The sequence below is a fragment of the Branchiostoma belcheri genome, unplaced genomic scaffold (genome assembly GCF_001625305.1).
Source record: "Branchiostoma belcheri isolate BF01 breed outbred unplaced genomic scaffold, Haploidv18h27 scaffold7, whole genome shotgun sequence".
NCBI lineage: Eukaryota > Metazoa > Chordata > Leptocardii > Amphioxiformes > Branchiostomatidae > Branchiostoma > Branchiostoma belcheri.
Genome location: NW_017804353.1, coordinates 1,392,460 through 1,404,598, shown reverse-complemented (window position 1 = coordinate 1,404,598; position 12,139 = coordinate 1,392,460). Strand labels below are relative to the sequence as shown.

Here is a 12,139-nt window from a genome sequence, read left to right as displayed (position 1 = left end):
CTGGAGTTTGCAAGAAAGAGTCTGGAAACTCCGCCCCCTAGTCAGTATCATGTTTCCTAGATCCCATCCTATTGGCCTATCTTAGAATAACAGTAACCTAAACTGCGGGTATCCATTACCTCAGAGTAATGTACACCGGGCTATCCAGTGTCCAGCGTGATTAATTATTGTCACCTGTCATCCCGCACACCATGGATGGAGAGCACAGGTTCAAGCAAAGGTCAACGACCCCTTGAACAGGGATCTGGCCCGCGAGGAGTGGGTTTATTTACACAGAGAGAAGAAATTATCTGTATTTTGGGAACCCAGGATAGGTCAAAGAATCAAAAGTTAAGTCCAGTTTCTGATAGAGTGAAGTGGAAAGTGTTCAAGCGGGAACTTCACCATATATTATAGTAAAGTAAGTAAGTACATGTATGTCATTATATCGCCAGAACGGCTGATTTCTCCTATACGTGTCTTCGGTATGTAAGGGTGCGGTCAAGGTCAACGCCAAATACCTGGTAGCTTGAGTGACCTCGGTTCCAATGGGTGACCCTTACAAGTTCGTAAGATAGCTGCCGATGTTGTAGAAAGTCCTACCCGGCCGACCACTCTACTCTCTACTCTAGATGTACGTACCCGGAACAATGACACAGGACGCCAAGAGCTACATAGTGACGTGTATTCTCTCCTCTCCGATTCTAACTCTCTCTTTTGACTACTCGAGTACATGGGTTTTATATCCTCTATCCACCTACACACAGATTTCTTGGAACAAGGGCATCATACTTCCTGTATCAGCCATTCTAAATCACTTCATTAGGCATTAGTGGAAAAGCCCTGACCATTACCAAATAAGGCAATGTCCAGCCACTGAGACCCTGGTCCCCTACCGTCAGGAACCCATTAGTTCTTCCTGGGTCATTAACTAGATGTCTCTCAAAGATCTCTTACATTTCTCAGAACAGGGGAAAGTGATTCAGTACAAGAACAAGAAAGTGTTTTCCAGCCTACGGTACAAGAAACGTATATAACCTAAGATACTTATTCTTATCAATATACTACAGGCTAGAGCACCCTATTACAGGTACATGCATGTACATGTAGCCCCAAGACAAATAAAAAGGAGTGAATCCTATCTAGCGATTCTAATTTTTAAGCGCACAACATAAATTTGCCTGGGCCTACAAAAATGTAACTGATTTTGGACCCCTGGTGGCTTTCCTCGTACTGTAGCAGAAATTCTGGATTCTTTCTAAGGCCACAGCAAGTAAATTTTATGGATGCATATGACATCCACGAGCGCATTAATTTTCGTCTGATTTTGGAAAAAAACAAGAAATTTTGTTGCCTTCTGACAGTGGTCAACATGCCGAAAATGGGCAAAGATGTCTGTTGCCATGCCGGAAGGTGGATGGCAGATAACTAGGAAGAGAGGAGACAAGAAAAGGCTCTGATTTATTGTATGTTTCTTACTTTGATCATGGAGGTAGAAAATGGCCTTTTTTTCTACCTCCATGCTTTGATGCAGTGATATGTGATGCTGACTGTGTATATGTGATGTTCCTACTGAATCAAAACCATTTGTACAATGATTGAGTCAAAATTTCACATTGTAGGAACCTTTTTTTTTTTGGCCGGCCTTGTTTTTTTTTTCGCCCGCTCGCATTAGATTTGGAGTCTGCGGAGGATATCATCTATAAAATTTACTAGCTGTGGCCTAAATTATATGTGTACGTATATGAAAAGAACAATTGTATCAAGAACGGAACAGATTAAACACAAAATCGTCGCCTGTGTTTTTTTAAAAACATCATACTTGTTAAAGTTCTATTCAAAGTAAGCAATTGTATTCAACCTTCTTTCTGCTGCCTAACCCTATACACAATACAGAGAATTGGTGCCAAAAAGCTAGTACTAGAACTTCAGTGTGCTAAAGGTTTCAGACATGTTATAACTCAGTAACCACCAGTTCACATGTTAGTTAATGAATAAACCATACAGGTACTGAAGTAGACAGTACTTCAGGCACTTCCTGGCTCATGACACTGGTAGACTGCGTCACCTCAGGCTGCTGTATCATGTGTTAAGTTTGCCACTAGCAGGATATCCTGTCATATCTGTGCCTCAGGACCCACAGTCCAACCTGCTTCCTTTTGCTCTGTCAACAGATTTTACTGATAAAACATATCTATGGCTAAACGTGAACAGAACTCTAATAACTAGAGACTGGAAATATTATTCATCAAAATTTTCGCAACTGCAAATGGATGTTCAAAGATGTTTAGAGTGACATAAATACAAATCTTAACCTTTTCAGAAATATACATCTTACCCAGTAATCAAAAATATTACAGTACAACTCAAAGTTATAAATTCTGTCAATTTACCAGTACAATATTTAGTTTAACAAGTTGACATTATCTTAAGTTCACTGTTGTATGCACTAGTTTACATATTTATGCAAAAGAAGGTTGTTTTTGTAGGAAATCTGTTCTCTTACTTCCTGCCTGTGACATTTTACAGCCATAAGGCTGGACTGATATTCAATTACCTCAGATTGGGTCAATAGATAAGACCTACATGTTTCATGGCTCAATTAAGCTCAACACACAGACACACAAATAATACCACTATTATTTGTAATAGTTTTGTATGCAGAATATTCTCTAAAACTGTCATCCATATTCTACCGTTTTGCAAAAAGGCACAGAATTAATCTCTTTCTCATCATCACTGTTCAATCTATGAGGGTAAAAGGAAGGAGTCTTTAATTTTAAATAAAATATCATTTTAAGATAGTTTTAAACCATCTTAAGTTCACTTACTTTCTTTGAAGGAACTCTGAAGAATCAGCAATTCCTGTGCTTACCTACGCAGGTAAGGTACTTACCGGTAAGAAACAATGTCACCAGTCAGACAAACCTACGTATATGTTTACTCTGTGGTTAATAGTTATACAAGTACAAGTGTGCATAAGAATTGCTGATGCAATAGTATGCAGGAAGGTATAAATGTACAAATGTATATACAAGCAGATGCAAATTTACGATTCACTGCCATGTAGTACCGGTAAGTGCTTTATTATTTATAGAGGAGCTACGTCAAACATACTGCAGTACTCACTGTATAAACATCCTTTATTCAAGTGTAATATATCTTAATACAACCCTCCCATATAATGTCTGATACTGACTTATATAGTATGCTGTGGATAAAGTTCACTGAACCCAGTTAATAATCTCTGGCTCTTTTCAGGCCATTCAAAAGGTAGTAATACAGTGTGGGCAAAATACAACCCTGGAATTTTTCCTTAAATTTCAATGCAAAACCTTTTTATTTTATCAAATAATTATAATAACGTACCCTATTCCCTTCAATTTATATGCTAACTTCCTGATCTATACAAGAATATGTATAATGTTAGAAGATATCTATGCCACAAGCCCAGTGGAGTCAAAACATGGCTGTAAGATCTACTGTAACATATATCTTTCTTGGCACACTTGGGTATGTCCCAATGTTTACATATAACAAGATCACGCATATCTCAAATCTAAATGTGAATATTTCAAACGATAACCTATACCAAAATACCATGGGTGTCAAGATACATATCCAAGATGTAACATACTGGTACCTAATCTCTCTTGGCACAAACCTAGCCGCTTGTTTACATATAACCAGATCACACATATCTGAAATCTTGGTTGAATCCTTCTTTCCATCTAAATGGGAATATTTCATAAGATAACCTATACCAAAATACCATAAGTGTCAAGATACATATATGAGATCTAACATATCTTTTTTGTCGCAAGGGTACCCTCGTATTTACATATAACCAGATCACACATACCTGAAATCTTGGCTAAATCCTTTTTTCCATCTACATAGGAATATTTCAAAAGATAATCTATACCAAAATACCATAAGTGTCAAGATACAGATGTTAGATCTACATATCTTTTGGGGCAAAAGGAAAGCCGCGTGTTTACATATAACCAGATCACACATATCTGAAATCTTAGCTTAATCTTTCTTTCCATCTTAATCATATATATATGGGAATATTTCAAAAGATAGTTTACACCAAAATACCATATGTGTCAAGATACATATATAAGATCTAACATATTTTTTTTGTCACAAGGGTATCTGTGTGTTTACATATAACCAGATCACACATATCTGAAAACTTGGCTAAATCCTTTTTTCCATCTACATAGGAATATTTCAAAAGATAATCTATACCAAAATCCCATATGTGTCAAGATACAGATGTTAGATCTAACATATTTTTTTGGGCAAAAGGGAAGCCGCGTGTTTACATATAACTAGATCCCACATATCTGAGTCTTGGCCGAATTCTTCCATCTAAATAGGGAATATTCAAAAAGCCTCATTATCTATACCAAAATACCATAGGTGTCAAGATACAGATGTTAGATCTAACATATCTTTTTGGGCAAAAGGGAAGCGGCGTGTTTACATATAACAAGATCCCACATATCTGAGTCTTGGCTGAATTCCAGGACTGGCTGACCCAAACCTATTTGGGACATGCCTACACAAATGGCTGCCATTACATATGGAAATGGCAAACTTAATTCTGTCCATTTACAGTGAAGTCTGCTCTCCCCTGGGAGGTACTTAAGATGGTAAATTTGACAGGCAATTTATATCCTCCCTTCCATCTATACAAGAATATCATCATCATCAACAAGAATATATGAGAAGATATCCAAGCCACAAGCCCAGTGGAGTCAACTACTATACTAAAATACCATATGTGTCAAGATACAGATGTTAGATCTACCCTGGGAGGTACTTAAGATGGTACCGTAGCATTTCTGTACTCTCCAAGCAGAGGTTGTTGGCGAAAATTGTGACTTTCCTGTAAATATCATATGCCAAGTATTTCGTCCGATCTCCCCAACCATTAAAACGCGGGTTTAAAAAAAGTAAAATTTAGCCAATAGACAGAATAATTGACTAGGGGAGTTTAGCCAGCGTAGAGTTCATTTTCCCACCAGAAGGGGGAAATTAACCCTCTTGCGGACTGGCTCTCTTGGCCAACTATTTCTTTTTTTTTTACCAAAGTCTAGGATCTGTATCCCTGTAGGAAGGCCTGGTGGAGGCTACAGAAAATGGGGCATACGATAAGGTCACAATTTCCCCCAACAACCTCTGCTTGGAGTTATAGCATTTTTGTACTTTCCCAACTGACCCTGCCCTGTTTGTAAATTTGTGGTGGAATTTAGCCTTCATGGTGGGAACAGATGTTGGTGGGAAAAATCATGTGGCATTTTTGTAGCTCCCTGTTTTGGTTACAAATGGCCTTTACGGAAACAGGGAAAAAGGAACGGAAGCTACAAAAACCTTGCAATTTCACCTTCAAACAAATCACTGTTTGAAGATAAGAAAGGCATGCCCGTAGCCAGGGGGGGTTCGGGGGGTTCGGAAGAACCCCCCCACAAGGCTCAAAGGTCCACTTTTTGGTCCACTTTTTATGTAAAGGTCCACTTTTTGGTCCACTTTTTATGTAAAGGTCCACTTTTTGGTCCACTTTTTATGTAAAGGTCCAAGATTTTTCTTGAAAAGATGGACTGGAATCGTAGAAAAACTACTCCCTTTGTCATTGAATAAAAATTTATCTCTGATTTTTTCTTGGAAATCCTCTCAAAAATGCACGAAATGCCATTTTAGAAGGTTCATTTTTCAATGATCCCCCTAGGAACCCCCTATGACCCCCCTAGGAACCTCGCGCCTTCGGCGCTCGCCTCGCGCCTACGGCGCTCGAGGTCCCCTCAAGCAGTGGGAAGAACCCCCCCATTCAAAATCCTGGCTACGGGCATGAAAGGATGCAGTACATTGTATATGTATGTATCCTTGAGGCAAATACCACCAGGCTGCGAAACCCTGACCCGAAAACAAAAGGTGCATATATTTCCTTAAAATAGCTGCTGGTTAATGATACAAAAACAAGGACAAACACGCTAATAATGACAAGAACTTGAATTTACAACCTCTAAGCTTTCAATTAGAATTTCTACTCCCCAAGTTAAAATACGTACCAACAAAAATGAGCCTTGCTACTCACAGAAAGGTGTACTGTTAGAAGAACTGCAAGAAAGCGTAACATGGAATACAAAAACAACCCAGGAGGTTTTGTGAAGATGTAATGGTACAGGAATGTAGAGAGAGTGGCTATCATCATGAGAGATAATTATGGACTCTACCTGCTCAAAATACCTGTCTTGATTCCATCTAGCTAATTGCATACAACAAGCATTGATAACATACCTGCATAAACCACTTTTATTTTCCTCTCTCTAACACGTATAATAATATGCAGACATTTTGGTCAGAGCTTCCAAGGAGAGGTCTTATGTTTATATAATTTAAAGATAATCCTAGATCTCTTGGGGGATTTTTTCCCATAAGTATTTCCAGCAGAATGTAATTATACCTGTGTGCAGTCCTTGGCACAGTTTGTAAGCCCTGGCATCCAGCCAGTAATGTCTGATGTTGTGCCAGAACTGGAGCAGCAAAACCCAAAACAGTAGCAGATGTCACAAACCCTCTCTGGAGGTGTATACATGTAGGTGTGTCAGGGTGACCTGACCAGTCCCTTTCTACCTAAACCATTATTTAGGCATCCACAATGGGAGTCAGTACTCTATTGCTTAGGGAAAATCATGCTGTAGCAGATGTCACAAATCTCCCTGAGGGTGCATAGGTCATTAGGTGTGTCAGGGTGACCTGACCAGTTTAGATGGTAGTTCCTTTCTACCTGGTTCATAGGTATGCACAACACAGTGGGATGCTGTACATGTAAACATGTCAACAGACATTTACATTCAGGACTCTCACCTGGAATTTAGAGCAAGGTGTGTGTGCAAGATGAACCTAGGCCAAACACAAGTAAATTTTATAGATTGAAAATTTTCAATGTGATGATATCAAAAATTGAAAATATTGCCTTAATAAGGAGAACCCTTCTGTATTTTGATAAAACTGGGCCTATCCCAACATAAATTGGGGAAAATTCACAAATTCAATCCATTTTAAGTTGAATGTTTGGGTCAAATCCTGTCAGAATCTTAAATTCAGACCATTATTCCAATGTTTCGTAGCAGATTTGTTTCTCATGAATGTCATGCTGGGCTCTAGCTAGGAATGCCCAAAATGAGACAAGGAATTCAACTGGAATTTTTGTGGGTGGGCAGGCACTGGTTGATCTAACTGGATTATTCATCCTACACAATACGGTTTTACCATTCTGTCTGCAACGGCAGACATGCTGGCTCCTTCCACGCATTCACAGATTATTCTGCGTAAGAGGTAACCAATTTGACGATTACACACTCCGTCATCAAAGCATTGTTATCGACCTATTGTGTTTTTGCTTCATGTGGAGCTTTCACAAGGGGGTGCCGGCATTAACATAAATCTATAACAAACGTGTTTTCAACTGTTTTGTGATGATAAGTGCTGTTAATAAGCCTTGTACACAACAGGGGGGAGTTAACCCTTGTGTAACCCTGCGTAAATTAGCAGTCTCACTTGCATGATAAAAATCTGATAGCTTTGATTATCAAGACCAGCAAAGATGATAAACTGGAAAGAAAATCATGTAGAAAATCATATATCTTCTTCTTCATTCATCCTCTAAGAGGTGCAGCTAGTGAAATATAAATCATAATATATATAGACCAACACAAAATAATATACATGTAATATAAACTCAAGAGAATATCACACAGACACCCCATACGTTTAGCATTGACGTCAACATAAATTTCCTTTAGTTACAACCATAGTGTTACTGACGAAACAGGTTAGTAGCAAATGAAAACACCTCCCTAGTTTTCTTTGACATTGAGTGCTTCCTACGTGGGTAATACACAAAGAAACCATTCAAGTTTAATTTTCAATCGCAGTCCTACCAAAACAAAGGCTTACAAAATCATACAGTAGGAAAAACACTTGACTTGGACCATGTGTGTGCCTTTGGCTTTGTCTATTTTTCAGTGAATCATCAACAAAGGAAACCTTTCTGCTTTCAAACCAGCTGTTAACTCTGTAATGACTAAGTAATCTTTTTAACTAGATCAGTGTTGCTTGAGCTGGAACTTCACAAGACAAAGGGGACATTCGCAACGGAAACTTGTGGGTGGAAACAGGCTTCCTCCAGGCAGTGTCACTCTCTCATGCAGACAAGAATGTTTCAGATTCAGTAACAAAACACGTATGATTGGATTACATGCTGATAGTAGTAGCTTGGAAGCACCTTCATGTAGCGTACACAAACAAGCAACCTGCTTGTGTTGTCTTTACATACAAGATTATGTTTCTTTCCTTTCCCATAGCATGGCTTCAACGTTCTATGACTCCTACCTGCAAAGAATGCTGCATTGTGTAGTGAAAAATCAGAGAAAATCCTTGAAATGCTTCCACCAATGCAGCATACACGAACAAGCAACCAGATTCTGTTGTCTTTACATGCAGACTTTTCCCATAAAGCATGACTTCATGTTCAAGAATAGTGATTAAACTAAGTTGTACTACCTGTGCACATAGTCCTACCTGCAAAGGAAGCTGCAGCGCACTGTGCCCTAATGAAAAACCAGAGAAATCTTTGAAATACTTCCACCGTGTACCATACACAAACAAGCAGGCACGGCTTCTGTTGTCTTTACTCACAGGTTATGTTTCTACTTTTCCCATAACATGGGTTCATGAATAGTAATTTGACTATCAAGTATCATACTACCTGTCCTATCATCTATGTCTCTTACCTGCAAAGGAAGCCAAAGTGCAGTATGCCCTAATCTAATGAAAAATCTTTGAAATGCGTACACAAACAAGCGGGCATGGCGTCTGTTGTCTTTTCTCTCAGGTTATGTTTCTACTTTTCCCACGACAAGGCTTCATGAATAGTGATTCAGAGCATGTGTATTCAATCTGCGATGAAAACTGCCTTTTGTTCGCTTTTCGAGTTTTTCATTGTCTTGAGGAATGTTGAGCCAAATTGCCCCAAGACATCCCTACTCTGGCTGGAAATACCACCAGCATATACACCTTAGTGCAGGTAATATTGCAGCTGTGCAGGTATTTCTGATGTCTAACTGCACCTAACTGGTCCATGTACTGGGTTTACATACTCATATACTAGTACATATACTAGTAGGTAGATTTTTATTTTCAAATATTGCTGGATTGGCTGTTACCATCTACACAGTATAAAACATTAAAAAGAAATAATGTCAATGGTACCTGAACAGTCTTTAGTATGATCCATAGCTCTTAAATTCTGAGTGGTACGGGTAAAATTTGTCTGGTGCAGGCAATATTCAATACTACCTGCACCAGTATAGATATGTAGAAAAAGGATTTCGAGCCCTGCTAGTAGGCTGCTAGTGCTACACTGTTCCACACTAACATTACACAGTAACAGATACAGCTCACTCACATCATCCTTGCTCACATTAACCAGCCATGCAGACATCACTGGTGCATGAGACCATGCAGACCAGGCCTGATGACTGATCCATTGCAGACAAACAGGCAATTAAGATGTCCCCTCTAACACTCTACACATAAACACTTGTGGCCACCGGATGCTGAAAGTCAAGCAAGACGGCTATAATTGCGGCGAACAAACACTTTAACTACAACGGCTGGTACGAATCCGGAATAGACAGAATCTACAATGGAGGTAAACAGTTAACGTTATATAAGGTAATTTGCATGTACAACAATGAAATGGTAGCAGCTGATGTATAGAAAAACATGCCATTGAAAGGAAGGAATGGGTCTTCAATTTGTTTAATGTCAAACGGTAACTAGCAACCACAGACACTCCTGGTGGGTAAATATCACAATTGTCCCTGTAAAAATGTCAAGGACTTAATTATATACAAGCAGTCTAGTGGGAATGTAGGGCATTTGACAACATTACATTAAAATGTTATCATGTTATGCTAAAGATATGGATGGAAAAATACAGATGTCTACATTTTAAGGCATATGGCATGCATACAGACCATCTTTGGTGGCCTTAAACAAAACATGGTGATGCCTAAATGACATGTGTAGTCGTGTGAAACATACAAGTTACTGTCAACCATATCATATTCATATTATATTGATGCTATGCAAAAGATATGGATGGAAGAATACAGATGTCAATGTTTTAAGGCATATGGCATGCATACACATACCATCTTTGGTGGCACTAAACAAAACATGGTGATGCCTAGATGACATGTGTAGTCGTGTGAAACATCCAAGTTACTGTCAACCATATCATATTCATATTATATTGATGCTATGCAAAAGATATGGATGGAAGAATACAGATGTCAATGTTTTAAGGCATATGGCATGCATACACATACCATCTTTGGTGGCACTAAAGTCTAAACAAAACATGGTGATGCCTAGATGACATGTGTAGTCGTGTGAAACATTCAAGTTGCTGTCAACCATATCAAATTCATATATTCATACTCGCATGACAATCGTAATTTCGAGTAATGGCGTTATAATGAAAGTTATGAGGGTACAGGGGAAGTGTGTAATGCGGACAAGGCCATGTAATTTATAATCGTCTGTCTGATATGGAAAAATCCTGTATGAATCATATAGCATCGGCATGTCCCAAGGACACGCACGGTACTAAAAACGTGTAACGTTACATACATTTGTGGACGCCAAAACAAAAGATCGCTGCACTGTTTAGCGTAGTCTACAGCACTACAGACCAAGAAGACACGTTTCTTTACGTCTCTAAGAACCTTAAGAAGTTGTAAGAAGGTAGACAAGTCGTCTTGTTGCTGTGTGAGGTCTGAATCAGGGTTGAGCGTACTAAAACGTGTGACGTTACTTGTACATAATTTTTGTGGACGCCAAAGGAAAACATCGCTACACCGTTTTAGCGTTGTCTAGAGCACTACAGGCAAAGAAGACACGTTTCTTTAAGTCTCTAAGTACCTTAAGAAGTTGTAAGAAGGCAGACAAGTCGTCTTGTTGCTGTGTGAGGTCTGATTCAGGGCCGAGCGTACTAAAACGTGTGACGTTACTTGTACATTTGTAGACGCCAAAACAAAACGTCGCTGCACTGTTTAGCGTAGTCTAGAGCACTACAGGCAAAGAAGACACGTTTCTTTAAGCCTCTAAGAACCGTAAGAAGTTGTAAGAAGGAATACAAGTCGTCTTGTTGCGGTGTGAGGTCTGATTCAGGGCCTGAGCGTACTAAAACGTGTGACGTTACTTGTACATTTGTGGACGCCAAAACAAAACGTCGCTGCACTGTTTAGCGTAGTCTAGAGCACTACAGGCAAAGAAGACACGTTTCTTTAAGTCTCTAAGAACCGTAAGAAGTTGTAAGAAGGTAGACAAGTCGTCTTGTTGCCCTGTGAGGTCTGATTCAGGGCCTAAGCGATGCGGAGAAATCCGGCTGTCAGTCCACACCCACCCACCCACACTAGCTAACGGTTCACCGGCTGCGCAGCAAAACCATGCTCACTCACACGCGAAATATGCATATGGGCACGCCGAAAACACCACAACAGCAAGCTCGGAAACAAAATATTCAGTCTAAAAATGCGATACGGCATCTGGGTGATATTTCCGCACCAAGATAATGATTTTTTTTCTCCAACAAGCGCCCCCCTCCCCACCGATCTACTCCACCCCCAAAACTTTGTAGCTGAAATCTACACACACACACTTACCCTGTCGCTGTGCCGGCTGAAGAAATTCATCCTCGATGCGACTGCAGTTGCACACACACCCCTTGTAGGTTCTGTCAGTTCCCCATTCTTGCTCTATACGTCTTTAAAGTCCTCGAAGAAGGCGTCGTTTTTCTAGAGAACAAGAGTTTCTTTTGGCACACACTCCCGCCTCTGCACCTAGGATGAAAGTCCTACAATATGTCGTGTGGGCACGGCGGCGGAGCACCAACTAATTAGCGTATTCACATCTAGTAAGAAAATAGTCCCAACATAAATCGGTATATTTGTCACCAAAAACTGAACTTGTTTATAAAAATATACCAATTTATACTATCTAAAAGAACAGAGTACAAACTACGACAAAATGTAGTGTAAATTCGTGTGAATTTCTAAATTTTTCTTACATTTTTGGC

The 12,139-nt window shown here is 39.4% G+C and overlaps 1 protein-coding gene across 4 annotated transcripts in view; it reads right to left on the bottom strand.

Annotated features, from left to right (window-relative positions):
* The window catches only part of LOC109484510 (ral guanine nucleotide dissociation stimulator-like 1), a 42,613-nt gene extending 30,725 nt beyond the window's left edge, over positions 1-11,888 (bottom strand). For 2 of the 4 annotated variants that reach the window (XM_019787806.1, XM_019787810.1), the window contains exon 1: positions 6,086-6,134. In XM_019787806.1, coding sequence (XP_019643365.1) covers positions 6,086-6,127 — 42 coding nt within the window. In that variant the 5' untranslated portion in view covers positions 6,128-6,134. Of the gene's footprint in view, positions 1-6,085; positions 6,135-11,726 lie in introns of those variants that run through there. The other 2 variants (XM_019787813.1, XM_019787809.1) reach the window with 2 other exon arrangements.
* Between the last annotated feature and the right edge of the window lie 251 nt (positions 11,889-12,139).